At 46.0% G+C, this 16,162-nt stretch overlaps 1 protein-coding gene across 3 annotated transcripts in view; it reads right to left on the reverse strand.

Moving 5' to 3' along the window:
* Positions 1 to 4,019, reverse strand: part of GRM1 (glutamate metabotropic receptor 1) — a 194,312-nt gene extending 190,293 nt beyond the window's left edge. For all 3 annotated transcript variants that reach the window (XM_049800563.1, XM_049800564.1, XM_049800565.1), the window contains exons 1-2: positions 3,889 to 4,019; positions 1,434 to 2,331 (exon numbers count right to left, since the gene is read on the reverse strand). In XM_049800563.1, coding sequence (XP_049656520.1) covers positions 1,434 to 2,196 — 763 coding nt within the window. In that variant the 5' untranslated portion in view covers positions 2,197 to 2,331; positions 3,889 to 4,019. The remainder of the gene's footprint in view (positions 1 to 1,433; positions 2,332 to 3,888) is intronic.
* Positions 4,020 to 16,162: the final 12,143 nt, after the last annotated feature.

Here is a 16,162-nt window from a genome sequence, read left to right on the forward strand (position 1 = left end):
CATGTTTATTTTTCACCCTGGCCTTCCACAAGATCTAATCGTATCTGTCAGCGATAGAAAATCTTAATAGCTCATGGTCAACTCTTGCTAGCAGTTCCTTTTCTCATCTGCACAGGGCATAAATGAACTGCAAATGTCAGGTCATTTCTTCCTGCTCTTGCTTCTCCCCCCCCCCCCCCCGCCAAATTGCAGCACTTCCATGTTTTAGATGTCCAGTTTAATCCAATTCACCTTTGAATGCTGCATATGCAGCTATTCTCAGGGATTAATTTATTTATCCGTCATAATATATGTTCTTAACTCTTTTTACTTAGTCATCTCTGTGAGAGTGAAAGGTGTGGAGTCAGCTCAGTAACCAGAAGGAATCATAAATCAAATCCATACAAGAAATACAGTCAGATAAACAGAATAGCTGTAAAACTATAGCAATAATGTGGTCAGGTTTGCAATTTTGTACTTAAAAAATCCCATTTTGAGGACCATAAGTGGACTATAGGAATGTCACAATAATAGGTCACAAGAGTTTGCTTTCTATCAAATGCAATTACTGCTGTCATTTGTGTTGGTCCGCCTAGCCTGGCTATAAACCAAAGTCTCCTTTTTAAAATACCCTTACTTTTGATATTTTTCTTTTGATATTTAAAATTAATAAAACCTGTTGACGATGAACAGATTGTAAAGACCAATATATTTTACTATTGCTCAAGCTGCATGAAAACATGCTTGCCCAGACCTGCTGACAGACTAGCCACTGCCCTTTCTTTCTCATGGGACATGGCTTTGCAGGGGCTACCTGGACTGCAGAGGGATTTTCAGGTTTCTTTTTTCTGTGTTCGCAGTCCCAGAAAATGAGTTCACATGCAGCAAAGCCAGCAGCTAACCCAGGAGTCCCTGCCGAGCCATGACTCCGTTTTGCTCAGGCAGAAATGCCAAACTTCCCGTGATGGTAGCAGCGAAGCCTGTGAGTAAGACCTGATCAACAGCCCCACAGACAACCTCCAGACTCCACCAGGGCACAGCCAGAGCCACTATCAGCTCCAGACCCAGATGCTCACATCCATTATCTTTTATTTAGAGATACACGAACTGGTCTGTGTGTGAAGGAGGACAGGGAACAGGATTGCCAGGGACATGCCTGATTTCTTACGGGCTTTCCTGTGCTGCTGAAACCCCTCCTATTGCCCGCAGCCACAGTGCCTGGGGTTGGGGGGGCTCCTCCACACTGGGGAAAACTGCATCCCCCCCCCAACACTTTTCCCCATTCACCTTACAGTGTCCCCGGGTGGGAGCAACCAGCGCTCTCTCAGGGAGAAGCCAGCTCCCCCGGGGTCCTGGCAGGTAACCCAGCCCCAGCACGTCCTTGCAGAGTCCCCACAGAGGGTGTGGGGCAGCTGGGGGCTCCCGGCGGAGGCAGTGGGCTGCCTCATACCTACCTTCCGTGTGGACGGCGGAGACATAGGTCCAGTTGTAGCGCTTGACGATGTCAAGCATGGCCCTGGCTTGCAGCGTGTCGGAGGGGACCACCCTGAGGAAGTATTTGTACAGTGTTTTGTCGCTCAGGTCAATGCTGGTGGCAGAGTAAGCGATCTGGGGGATGTCAAAGAGCTGGAGCAGATTTTGGACTTGGATAGCAACCGAGCTGGAGCCGGGGCCGATGACCCCCGCAATGGGCTTTTTCACTCGGGTCTGGGGCTGGGACTGTGAGTCAGAAACGCAGCGGGTGCCTCCATCCCTATCATCCCTGATGGAGATGAGGGAGTCCCGTATGAACTCGATGCTCTGCTCCAGGGCCACTGAGGAGTGCCAGCAGGAGTCTCGGATCTCGCTGCCCAGAGTGATGTTAGGTAGCAGGACTGGGTCAGCATTAATTTTATCCAAAGTATGAAACATGGCTTCGACTCTCTGGATACCATATTGCTCCCGGACTTCCCCACACTTCCTCTCGGGCACTTTCTCAGCTGGCGGCTGGTGATGAACAGAGAAGAGGGCCCCGATGATGACATCCCCATCCATCCGAGCCACTGACCGCTGCGAGGAGGCTGTGGAGAGAAGCACCTTCCGCCCGGTGCTCCTGGGCAGCACATCCATCTCCAGGAGCAGAGCAGGGAAAAAGACCAGCAGCACGCCAATCATTTTGTTGCACGATGTCATCCAGACCCAGGTTACTAATTTCATGGGCTCCTCTTGCCTGCACATGGTTTAAGGACATGTAGGAAATGGCATCTGCTTCGCCTGACCAGCGCCCAAGTTGCTCCAAATACCACCACAGCAAAGTCTTACAGCATCGCTCCCGAAGGTGCCAAAGCAGCCGTAATCCTAGTGACATTTAACCTGGTGGCATAGAAATAGGGGATAAAACAGGCTAATCGGGAAATCGATGTGAAACCAGAGCTCGATAAAGCAATCCCAGACAGTTTGAGATGACGGCTTTTGCAAATGCCCAGGGCAATTTGCTTCCCTAGGCCTCTAGAAAGGAAGTTTCAAGAGGGATTAAAATATGTATTTATTTGCCTTGACATACTATCACGCGTACTCACATATGTTAAGCTTATGTGATCCTTTTCGTATCTGCTTTTCATGCCAAGGCAGCTGTTTCGCACACCTTCAGCCAGCACACACCTCCCCTCCGCCCCCGGGAAGTTTTGAAAGTTTCATGAGGTACTTAGCATATCAGAGAAGCACCCTAGCCTGGCCACAGCAGCCCCAGCCCTGAAAGCAGGGTGACAAGTTCTCCTCTTCTTGCGTTCTGACTACCTGAAGGCATCTTTCTCAGCTGAGGAATCTTCTTTCCCAATACAGAAAGGGGGTGAAAAGACACAGCGAGCAATCTGCCCTGCCAGCCATGGGAAATGTCATTTAAAGGTCAGCGAAGGGAGGAAGAAAGGAACCACTTCGCTGTTTAGATTAACTTTTCCGTATGTAGGGGGCAAAACTGTAATCCAGCCAGGGACACACACATATGCAAGCGGGGGAAAAAATACATATTAGTTACTAAGGCAACCGCGGGCAAAGTCCTGATGTGCCTTACCGGCACGCCAGCCTTGCATGCAAGCTTCGGGCCGGGGGGGAAGGCGGCGAGCCCGGCGGCTGGCCTGGGAGGCTTGAAACGCCGTGCCGGAACCGGGGGTGGGCGGCGCGGCTGCCGCCGCCGCCACCGCCGCCGCCCGGGGAGTCGGGAGCGCGGCCGGGCCGGGCCGGGCCGGGCCGGGCCAGGTCCCTGTTGCGCGGCGGCGCCGTCAGCACCCGGGACAGCGCCCGGGCCAGCGCCGGGGCCAGCGCGCCGGGGTCAGCACCCCGGACAGCGCCCTGGACGGCGCCCGGCGGCCGCGGCCACCGCCGGAGCGCGGGTCCCTGCCCCGGGACCGCTGCCCCTTTGCCGCGCTGTCCCCCCCCCCGTGCCGTCGTCCCCCTGCCCCGCTGGCCCCCTGTCCCGGTACCCCGCTTGTCCCGGTGCCCCCGTCTCCCGTTGTCCCGGCTCCGCCAGCGAGCATCGCTGGGCGCTTCCCCCAAACTTCTGCCCTCCTCCGCCCGGCGCTGCCGCCGCGGTCTCCCCGCACGCACGCTTGCACACACACGCTCCCCGAGGCACGGAGACCAGCGGCGGCACGCACCGCCCCGGACCCGCCGCCTCTCCCCGTCCCTCCCCGGGGGCCGGGGCCGGGGGCGCGGCGCGGAGGGCCGGAGGCGCTGAGGGCGAAGGCGACGCTCCGAGGAGAGCCGCCGTCCTGGCCGCGCGTCCAGGCAGGCAGGCACAGCCGCCTGAAGTAGGCTCCCCCGGGCAGCCCCGGAGCCGGTCTCCCGGGTGGCTTTTGTCTGCGCCGCCTGCCCCGCCGGCAGCCCCACGGCCGGGACCCGCCGTCCGTTTGGAGGGTCGCCCCTGAGACGTACCTGGCCGGGTGAGGCAGCGGCTCCCTGCCCGCTCGGAGCAGGCATTGCCGGCTCTCCGGCCGGCCCGAGCTGGCGCGCTGGCGGCGGGGCGACGGCTGTGGGCTGGGCGCTGGTGCCCTCTGTCTTCAGCACCGCTCCACCGCAAGGAAAAAAACAGGTCATCCCGGGCTCATCCATTATCTCATAGCGAAGGATCAGTCATTTTCTCCCCCCTCCTTAATTTCTTGGGCTATTGTCTTGCAAGCGAGCAAGGAAGCATCACCCGGAGCACGCTGCGGCTGCAGGGGAGGTGTTTGCTCTCACCTCCCGCAGCTCTTAATTCATCATCTTCTTGCCACAATCAGCAAGAGCGAGAGCAAAAGCAAGAGACTGCTGCTCAAAAGGGACCCAGACCACGCTCGGGAGACCCGAGGGACTGAAATGTGCCGGTCTGCCTCACGGGCAGGGTTTCACTATTAAAATAAATATTTATATTATTAAAAAAAAAAAAAACAAACAAGAAAAAAAAAACAACAACAGATACTGCAACAAGATAAATCACCTGTAAGGATAAAGGCATTGAGATTACAGTTTTCAGGTCAAGATGAATCTAAATGAAGCACGTGAGAGGCATGTCAGATTAAAATAATACCAGATTGAATAAGCATAATTCAGACGACCTGCTTGCATCTCTAACACAGGTCTCGGGTGTTTTACTTGACTGTATGAAAGTTAAAGTTAGATTACCTCCCCGCTGGGAACTCTATAGATATTTGCCCTACTTCTGAAAGAAAGAGGCAAGGACAAACATTTAACTATTGCTCCTTCAGAGAAAGGTTTGCAGTGAATGCTGCCTCAGGCGTGTCTTCTCCCTCTGTCAATATTTGCGCATTTTTCACTGTCACACCGCTAGTTATTTGCCTGCGTTGTGTGTTTATCCACAAGGACATGGATAAATTATCACTTCATTACGGAAGACCCAGCCCAGGGGCTTGCTGGTGCTCAATTTCCCTGCAGGTCATGTTTCCTGAAGAGGGAGATGGGGGCCGAGGGTCTGCCTGTCCTCTGCCTCCGGGCATGAAGGTCCCCCAGAGCCCCGCAGACTCAGCTCAAGGCAGCTCTGCCAGCACCAGACCTGGAGGGGCATCCCAATGTGCACATGAAGGAGGAACAAATTCCCCTTCATGCATGCTTTAACAATTAAACTTTAGTCTCTGCCCTTGACACAACGAACCTGCAACATGGCAGCAAATGATTCCAACGGTTAAGTGAAAAGTTTGCTCCGCTGGCTCTGGCAGAGGAAGTGTTTGCAAATGCTCCCATTGGTTCCTCCCAATATTTAATACCCTGTAGCCTTCATCCCCTCCAACCTGGTACTCGCAAAGAGAGCAGGTCTTTCTGCTGAGTCCCATGCATGGCTGTCACACAGACTTGTTGTCCCTCCTGTGATGGTCTGAGTTTTGCCGAGACTGGAGAGCAGGTCACCAGGTCCTGATGCCCAGCCATGGCTTCAACCGCTGCCTCTCCAATCCCTGCAGCAGCAGGTGGGAGCAGGTGAGAGCTGGCAGAGGTCTGGGACTTGTAAGAAGACACCTGGGACATCAGGAGGCTTTTGGAAGGGCTAGGGCAAGGGAGCACTGGGACTGCAGGGGCTTCAAACTTCCCCAGTCGTCATGGGGGTAACAAAGGCTTCCCCCATGGGGAAGTAGCACCCTGTGACCCTGCTGCCCGTGTCTCCCCAAAGAGGCCAGAGTCATCCCACCGCCTTCTGCCCATCTCCTACACATCCTGATCCTACCCCTGACCACAGATCTAAAGCTTCACCCCTCAGAAACAGCCCATGACACAGTCCTACTGCCTTCCCAAATTTCTTAACACATGGGGTACCTTTATCATCTGGTAACCATCCCTGGGGCACTGCACAGGACTGCATTTTTTGCAGAGATATGAGCTGCCATCAGACAAGCAGAAGAGCAGGGCAAGAACAGAGCAGGGGCTGGAGCCCCAATGTTTACTTTCCATGGGAAATTAGCTGGTGTCGAACAACTTTCCTTCCTGAAACAGAGGAAAAGTGAACAAATTTCAGTCTCCCATGAAACGCAATTTAAAAATCACTTGGAGGTTGATTGAAATATTCTATTTTGATGGCATCAAAAGTGTTTTGTTCTGTTTTCCGTTTAAACATTTTATACAGTGTAGCACAGTGTATCATTATTTTTACTTCAGATGAAATCAATCATCAGCTTAAAATGGAAGCTCTGTTCCAGTATTTCTTCAAAAGATTTTTTTAATTATTTTTTTTTTGCTACAAGAGGCATGCTCCAGCTAAATGTTTCTATTTCACCAAAATGACCTCTTTGAACAGAAAATCATCTATGGGAAAAGTTCTGGTCAGCTGTAATGAGAGAGGCCAGTGTACTGTGGAGAACAGTTTGAAAGGGAGGGTGGTTTGGAATAGCAAAGACTGAAGCTTGGAAACCTGGTTTACTGAGATCCCACTTTTGGTTTCCCAAACACGGCTTCTCCCTGCTCTACTTCCTACCAAGAGAGAAAAGTCAGATTGACTGTCTAGTTGTGCAGACTCTCTGGCTAAATTATTGGGGAGATTTAAAGCTATTTGCAAGGATCAATGCTGCTAAAATTATACAATTTTATTCTGCCTTGGAAACAAGTAGAAAGCTCATGTGTTCCTGTCTGAAGTCAGTTAAAACATATACCAGCTATTTAAAAAATTATCAATAGTTCTTTCTATTCCGATCACTCAGCTGTTTTCCTCTCATGATTTACAAAAGCCACCTGCTATATATAAACAGCGTGCATGCAAAACATGCATAGGTAGCCCTCTGTAGTAGATACTGAAATGTTTCGTCATGAACGAGGATTTAGAGTCATCTCATCATCTAGCAGGGCTCGTTCAGTCAAAACAGGGATTTTAATCTTCCTAACATATTCAACATATTTTCTCCTTTTCTCTTAGCAAAGCAAATGTTTCTCACAGGTTTTCATTTAAAATATGTGCCAGCTACAACATCATTCTCACCCTCTTTCTTATATTTAATCTCTTAAGTCATTCTGTCTGTTAAGAAACAAACAAACAGCATTTTTAACAGTTTTGATTACTTACTCTTGCTGCAGCTGCTAGGAAATGAACATTAATGGATCAATGTCGGTATATATGGAGCTTCATAAAGGTCTGATTGCTCAGCTGTTCCTTGTACTAGTAGATCCAATAAAATTAAATAGGATTAACCCATGAAATTTAGGCCTCACTTCTGTGATACTTAGAAACTAGCAATAGCTTCTACACAAAGCTATGATTATATGGGGTTACTCTCCTCTGCTCTTTTTTTTTGACAGGCATAGACATCCTTTGACCACAAGGATCCCCAGAAATTTGAAAGCTTCCATTGCTAATCATCAAAAAGCCTCTTGTCCCCTGTCTGAAGTCACAGCATCTTGAGCATATTTTACAGGCTTAGGAGATTTCACATCCTTTTAAAATAACCAAAATCCTTCCTCAGAGATTTAGTCAGGAGGGAACTGTCTGCTTGGTTATGATTTCAAATGTATTTCAAGTAAGTGTGAGATCCAAATCAATGCAAAAGTCAGCTTTTGGGGATGTCTTGCAAATTTTTGATACTCTCTAAGGAGTACAGACTCCACGAAGTGATGAACAGACTAGATTTATTCAGCTGTTCAGCAGTTTCCATCTCTGGCTAGCAGACCTGTTAATAAGCTAATATTAATTCTTTATACATTTTAAAATAAGTAACTGATTGCTTTTATAACACCATATTAAAAAACTCTCAGCAGAAGTGCTTTGTGCCAGCTGTTAAGGAAAGAGACTGGAAGAGCGTGCTGCAGAAGAGAAAGGGCCTGGCCCCTCCTCAAGGGAAACTCATCTCACAACTGGTTTCTTTGCCACAAACTCGTGCTGCCCAAGCAATGACATGCAATAGCCAAAAGCACCTGGTTTTCCTTCATTGCAGAAAGGACACATGTATCAAAGGACAGAGGTTTCCCGGGCATCTGCTCTGGTGAAACCCAATAACAAATTTTGGTGCTCTGATGGCCATGGAGATGCTCCCAAAGAGTGCATGAGAAGTCAGCTGAATGTCTCCTTTGCTAAACAACATGACTATTCCGTCCTGGATAATGTTTCCAACTATTCCTGTATTTATTTATTTCTTAACTGCAAAAACGTACTTAGGGTGCCCTCTAGGCCAAAATGCTACACAATATTTACAACATGCTCTTACACACACCAGTTCCACCCAGCTCGATTAATTGTGATAAAACTCTCTTGCCCTGAAATCCCTTGATTTCCCTGAAATCATCCCCTAAGAAGCAACCTGAGTAAATACATAAATCCGTGCTGGGCCTTGCATACCAACAAGCTTACGCTACATCAGGCCAAAGAGAAAAGTGCATTTCAAAGTCAGAGGCCCACAGTTTCTGAGCTTCAGACTCTCAGTTTAAAATCCACAGACTTCTAATTTAATTTGGAAATGTCGGTCTGAATCACTCTGGCTGAACTTGCCAGACAGGGACTTAAGTAAGTATAAAGAAAGAGACGGTATCTTGGATATATGGTATTTAACACAGATTAACTAGAGAGGTCTCCTTAATTAGATTGTAACTAACAAACAGGACAAGGAATTAAACTAGAAGTCACTGTATCCTATGGAGAAAGATTTGGTACTCTGTTTGTGGGAAACATGGCAGCTAAAGCATCTGCTAGCCAGAATTTTCTAGTGATTTTCAAGGACAGCTCTGTGTAAAGCCATGACCATGGCAGGAAGCCAGTCTGGTACCCTAGAACACTGCAGAACACCTACAGATGGAAGGGAAGTCCTTGCTGCGTAGATGAGGGGAAGGTATTCCCGCTCCCTCCCACCATCTCAGCTTTCAGGCTGGAGCTGTGGGTCAGTAAGCCCTTACGCTGCAAATTTCAGTTACAAAAAGAACAAGTAACTCCAAAAGATTGAAAGTCTACTCTCAGAATGTACTAGGAAACAACATCTCTGCACCGCTCAGAGGGAAACCTGCAAGCACCTAGGCATTTCTGAAATTTCCCCAATGACTACAGTTAGCAGTGAAGAACACAGCTCTGTATTTCCAGGCTGTTATTTGTATCCTTCATTTCACCGCATATTCCCCTTCTAGATGTTTTGTAAAACAAAAAGAAGAAAAAAAAAGTCATATTAAAAATCACAAACATCAGAGATGGAAAAGGTTAGCTGTCTTTCCAAAATGGGAATATTTTACACATGACTAAAGAATCAATGGAGGTTTTACAAATATCAGTTTAGCAATCAAACCATGTATAACAAATATCTGGCACATTTTTAAGTTTTCCAATGCTCAAAAAAAAGCCCAAATTACCAAATCAGAAGTGTAACCTATGCTGAACACTCCACAGTGTTACTTTTCCCATTCACAGTCTATTGCTGTTTAGGTAACACTGTATACAGGATATTTCATCAGCTTCCATAAATACCTATTTTTGAAGTCTACAATAGCAAATAAAGAATAGAAGAATGGAATACCTTAAAGATTAGTAGGATTTTGTGGTGACCTTTAACTGAAATGGTCTCGTTTTCTACCTTGCACCTTCTTTATGTGTTTTGATTTGTTCAGGATGGATGATGGAAAGGATGCCTTAAAATCACTGCCATGAGACTGGTTGGTTTTTATTCACTTTGCTCTCACTATACATGGGTGTAAATGAATTCAGAGGTGTCAAGTAGGGGAACTTCAGGCCTATTGTTCTAGTTTCACAATCACTATTTTGATTATTTTTCTAAGTACAGGTAATGTGACAGAATAGCACATCATTGTGTGGTTAATAAAATATTGGAAGATGCAAGTTTTAAAGGGGTTTAGAAGAACAGATACATCTCAAAGTGGAGCTGTGGTTTGAGATACATTGAGCTGCAGAGATGTGCATGAGAGAATTCAAAGGGTTTGAGGTGCCATGGCTTTGTCCTCTTTCAGATTTTATTGGTCTTGCCTGGATTATAAAGTGTATAAGCACTATGGACTGAGCAAAGTGAGCGAATGGGTGCATAAAATGAAGGAAACTTGGTCTAGATTCATATTATGCTGAATGAGAGATAAAGAGGTATCAGCAATGCTCTGTATCCTGTAAATAGCTGTAGAAAAACACTCCACACTGAAAAAGGAAAAAGGGAGCAGATATGAATTTTATAACACTGCTTACATATTTCTAGCTGTGCAGTTTACAAACTTTTCATGCTTTCTTCTGAACCCAATGGTTCAGTCAAGGAAATGCGACATAAAATACTAGGTAATACCGTGTTTATTCGTAATACATAGCTATTAGATAAAGCAAGACATACAGAATAAGAATCTGATGCTCAGAAATGGCACAAGGATATAGTGGACAAACTTTGCTCCTCTAATTATCTGCAAGTGGTTTGATGTATTTGCTCAAAACCTTGATACACAAAAGAACCACACCTACAAAATGAGAGGCTAGTTCAGAGCATTCAAAACAATAGTTCTCACCAAGTGTTTGCACATGTTCTGATGTCTTCTGTACTAGAAGAACAAGAACAGTATCGGAGTATAGAATCATAGAATCATTTAGGTTGGAAAAGACCTTCAGGATCATCTAGTCCAACCACCAACCATGCCTGCTAAACTACCTCCTGAAGTGCCTTGTCTACCTGCTTTTTGAATGCCTCCAGGGATGGTGACTCAACCACTTCCCTGGGCAGCCTGTTCCAATGCCTGTTAACCCTTTCAGTAAAGGAATTTTTCCTAATATCCAACCTAAACCTCCCCTGCTGCAATTTGAAGACATTTCCTCCGTTCTATCACCAGCCGCCTGACAGAAGAGACCAGTACCCACTTCCCTACAACCTCCTTTCAGGTAGTTGTAGAGAGCGATAAGGTCTCCCCTCAACCTCCTCTTTACCAGGCTATACAACCCCTGTTCCCTCAGCCGCTCCTCATAAAGTCTTGTGCTCCAGGCCCCTCACCAACTTGGTTGCCCTTCTCTGGACACAATCCAGCACCTCAATGTCTTTCCTGTAGTGAGGGACCCAAAACTGAACACAGTGCTCGAGGTGCGGCCTCGCCAGCGCCGCGTACAGGGGAACAATCACTTCCCTGCACTATTTCTGACACAGGCCAGGATGCCGTTGGCCTTCTTGGCCACCTGGGCACACTGCTGGCTCATATTCAGGTGGCTGTCAGCCAGCACCCCCAGGTCCTTTTCTGCCGGGCAGCTTTCCAGCCACTCTTCCCCAAGCCTGTAGCTCTGCCTGGGGTTGTTGTGACCCAAGTGCAGGACCCGGCACTTGGCCTTGTTGAACCTCATACAATTGGCCTTGGCCCATCGATCCAGCCTGTCCAGATCCCTCTGTAGAGCCTTCCTACCCTCGAGCAGACCAACCCTCCCTCCCAACTTGGTGTCATCCGCAAACTTGCTGAGGGTGCACTCGATCCCCTCATCCAGATCATTGATAAAGATATTAAACAGAACTGGCCCCAATACTGAGCCCTGGGGACCACCACTTGGTGAGTACATATGTTCCTTTTAAGTACTTCTTTTATTTATAGTTCTCATGAGGAATTGCCTTGATAACTGAATTTGCACACAGACTTTATCATTTTGACTTTCTATCCAGGCAAAGCATTACTGGAAGCATTTCATTACTTCAGGATCTATTAGAGTCATTGTTATAACTCTCTTTCCTCTTACTTCCCTGACGGTATGCTGCTGTGGTTTTGGTGACACATTAATTGCTTTTCCTGTGTGATTTCCTTCTGGTGAAGTGGCTGCACTGTCTCACTGGCCCACTGCCATTGCAGGGACGCCGAGACTTCGATCCTCACCTGGGGTGCCTTGTTTCTCAGCCACTAGCTATAACTGGCTGGTCCTTCGGGTGTTTCAAATCTCAGTTCCTCCAGAATCAGACTTTCTTACTCTTGTCCAGCTATGCAACTCGACTTGACTGGATTTATCACAAGAATTGTCTTTATTAAGACAGGAAAACAAACATCAAGCATAACGCCACCACTGGGGATGAAATGGCTGAAGTCCAGCTGATCCAGCAGCCTGAATTCATTGACTGTGAATGCTGGTCCCCCGTAAGTATATTCAAATGCTTTCTATCTTGCATTTCCATCAGCTATTTGTCTTTTGCCACCCATTCTCTAACTAGGCAATACTTCATTCATACTTCCAGTCCACGTAGGATTAATGGCTCATGTTTGGTTCATGCATTAGACCACAGAGCTTCAGACATCATACGTGGATGTTTGCTCCTCTGCATATCTTCCTTATATGTTAATAGGTTTTTGGCTCTTGCTAAGCAAAACATAGTTATAAGACACTAACAGATCCTGATTTTCTATAAACATTGGGGTAACAATGTTCTGAAATACCAGACCCTCTCTTATGTTTTGCATTGGACGTTAAGAAAAAGGCTGCACCTAAAAAACCCAGTTTTTTAAAAAATCTTACTTACTATCTGTAGCCATGGAGTTGAACTGAAAATGATCAAAAAGGAAGGCCAGAAGCAGTGAACAAAACCTGAAGAGAAGAACCTCACATGGTCTTAATTAAAGTTATCTAATAAGGCCAGTGTGTTTACTGCACCTACTGCCTCCACAGCCCCCCCCGACAAAATACCAAAAACTATTCAGTCTGCAACTGGGGAAAAGAAAAACACCGACATTTGAGAAAGTCTTGAAGATAAATACATTTGTTCAAGTTTTTGAAGGTCAGTAGTTGACCAGAAGAAGTAGACCTACATAAATACCCACCCTGGGAGAGTGAAATAACCAGCAGTGGCAACCAGGCGCCCAGCCAGCACAGCTCTGGGCCAGCCGCAGAACGGCGTGTCCCTGCCCTGGGGAGCTACCGCCAGGTACTCAAGAGAGGCAATTTTCAGAGGCGGAGGATGGAGCGACCATTAGGCAGACTGATGATATGTGCGTGATTACTAGGGCTGGGTAGGAGAGTGGGGTCCTCATGGAGCCACTAATCCCCTCCGGCGTGTAAATCGCGTGTACAGATTATTAATTGTAACTCACAAAGTGATTCTTGAAACTTGATTAGCAATGAATGGATGAAGGGACAGGAAGAATACACGGCTGATATGCTCTGTCATCACACTGTAAATAAAGTGCATAGGCAATCAACACTTGCTTCACTATATTAAGGGAACTCACTTAAGGGAAAATTTCTGAATAGCAGTTAGTTGTATTCTTTAGAGAATATCTGCGTATTCACGATGATGAATTTAAAACAAAGTGTCCTTGTGGGTTTTAAATTATCTGTACAAGCCTGTTGTGTAAGCACATACTAAATTCATGGCATAGCCTTTTATTTTTATTCTAGAGGACATTTTCTTGATAACTATAGCATGTGCTTGTTTTTATACCATATGCTTGGTTTTGTTTTTGTTTTCCTTTTTCTTGGCAACAGATTCTAAAAAGACTCTTTTTCATCATCACTGAACTTTTTCTTTAGCTGCAAACCGTAAGTCCCCAATAAATTATCCCAAACCAGCTCAATTGATTTGACAGCTGCTGTCACTACAGTAATAAGCAGTTATTGATTTCCACATCTTTATTTAAATTCAACAGACACTTGTTAGTGCTGCATATAAACATCTTAATTCCTATTATGTTTCTGATTTCTAAATGGTACCTGCACTCAGATTTTCTTCTTTGCCTTGTGTTCAAATCTCAAGAAACTGGCTTTTTCAAATCTATTATTAGATCTCTCAGCCTAATCGAACATCTTATGTCCTAGCTGGTTTTTATTTTTCTCTAAATCCCAACCACTGTCAACAGAGGAAGCAAATCTGCACATCGTTCTTTCTTCTTACTCTCCTTTCCCAGACAATGTAGTATGCACCACTCAAGTCATTTATACAACATTTTCACCCAATTTTCTAAATAATTCTAAAGTTTGAATGTTCAACCTAGATCTACATGAAAAGTGTCCCCGTTTGCTTTCATTTTGTGGCTACGTGAAAACAGACTGACGACACACGTGTGGAACATAATCCAAAGAGTACTTGGACATATGCTTAACTTCACCCTCATTTAATGCAGCTTTAAGTTTGTGCCCTCACATTTTTCTTTTTAGAAACTGAAGAGGGTAAGGAGAGGAATTCGGGGGTATGTGGTGAGAAGACTGCCTTTAGCTTCAGTTGTCTAGTTCATTTTTCATTTTGTTTATTCATTTCTAATTCAGTAAAAGCCTCATGAATAAATAAATAAATAAAGGCCTGCCCAGTAAACATTCAGAGGAACTACTATTCCATGAAGGGAGCACCACGCACGTTTTCCATGCATCACAGCTATGCTTTCCACCCGTGTATATACTTTCTAGTTCAAGACCCCCACAGCTGAGGAGAGAGGCATCCTGGCTGCAAGGAAGACCTGATGCAGCAAGACCAAATTTCACACTGGCTCCTTGAGGTTGCAGGGTACGTATAAGAGTGCGGAAGACCTCTAAGGGGTGTTAGAAAAGAGTGTCCTAACATTTCACAGTTGTAAATTGTACTTTTTAGGATGCTGAGATTAAACTGTCTTACTTCTTTGCCCATTTTAACTGTCTTGGTTGGAGATATGAAATGTGGGTGAGAGGAAGCTGTTATTCAGTTTGGTGCTATTTTTAATTTTATAGTGTAGATAATGTATTCAGAAACCTTTTCTTTGAAGGCAATCTGCGTTCAGTGCTGTTAAAGAGTATCACATCTTTATATAGTTTATGGGATAATTTTGATTAGATGCAGTTCTTACTCTGTGGACAGAAGCATATAATACCTATAATAATTATGGTAATTGTATATCAGAAGTTGGCTATTCAGGAGAAAGCTATTTGTTTAGCATATAATACTTTAGAGCTTTGAGATAGTTAAGTGTCTCCATTTGAAGAATAAACAATAAAGAACATTTTAGAGCAGATTGTCCTTTGTGTTACTTTACATCACACGTACCTTAATGATCACTCAGATTGAAGTTCTCTTTCTCCAAACAACATTAGCTTCACCAGAATCCCTCAGAAATGCAAGGCACGAATGGGGAGGAATCAGCTTGGCTCTTCAGGGAACCACCTTGCTTGTGCAGAAGCAGATGTGGAAGGCACGTATTGCCTGGGAAAGGTGGCACCGAAAAGTCAAACCACACCAAACTCTCATCAGGCACACCAAACCCAAGCCCGAAAAACTTCAGCTGGGCCCAGTCAGGCAGAACTGGAAAATGTGACTGCCTGGACAAGACCCTTCTAGGAAAGCTCTCAAGTCGCAAGAAGCTGGGACAAAAAAATCTGTGAGGGTTTGCTTGGTGCAGACACTACCCCTTTTTTCCCATCTCAAACAAATGGTGTTTATTTGACTTAAGAACAAGGAGCAAAATTTTGAAACAACACCAGCAGCTCCAGATAATTCTTCCAGAGTTAGCAAGGTAGCAAAGCAAAACAAAACTCGGCATTCAGGGTTAAATCCCTTCTGGTGGGTAACTTCTAAATAACGGTCTGTGGCTGGTTCTCTGAAAATAATCTAGCCTTTCTTGTGTTACCAAAGCTGTGTATCTTCAGGTCTTCTGACACCACGCTCATTAACAACGCACTGACCAGTGGGGAATCTCACCTGACCCTTCTCCCTTCGTTGGACCCAGCAGCAGCTGTGCACAGCACTGCCACTTCTCTAAGCATTTGGGTTAAAACTGGATATCATGGGTATTTCCCACCAGGTTAATCTTTTCTGGAAGACTTCTTGACAAATGCCATTTTCAAGTACAGGAGAAAGGACAAACCATCCTTGGCCTGTGGTAGAAGCATCCTCATTGCTCTGCTTGTGGAGCAGAAATCGTTGGGTTGCCAGGGGGCCGGTGGCAGCCGGGGAGGGAGTGAAGAGGGGGTGCCCATGGGGGTCCATCGGGGCAGGGCCTGGCAGGGACAGGCAGGGCTGATGGTGCCCCCAGGGCCCTGACAGAAATACACCGACTCATGCTTTGGGCAGGAGTCAGAACTGTTGCAATCTGGGATGAGCCATAAACAAGATGCTTATCAAGCCGAAAGATAAGCATCCCTTGTTTTGCTGATATCTCTACACACAACATCATAGTATTGTTATTTATATCCTATAACATCTTAATCATTTATCCCTTTCCATCTGTGCTGCAGACCCAGGACTTCATCTATTAGGAACATCTGCAAGTCCGTAAGCATCCTAGGAGAATATTTTTTGCGACTTCTTTGTATTCTGTTCCTATTGCCTAGAGAAGCAAACTGAAGTTAATGAAA

The sequence above is a fragment of the Accipiter gentilis genome, chromosome 5 (genome assembly GCF_929443795.1).
Source record: "Accipiter gentilis chromosome 5, bAccGen1.1, whole genome shotgun sequence".
NCBI classification, from domain to species: Eukaryota; Metazoa; Chordata; class Aves; order Accipitriformes; family Accipitridae; genus Astur; species Astur gentilis.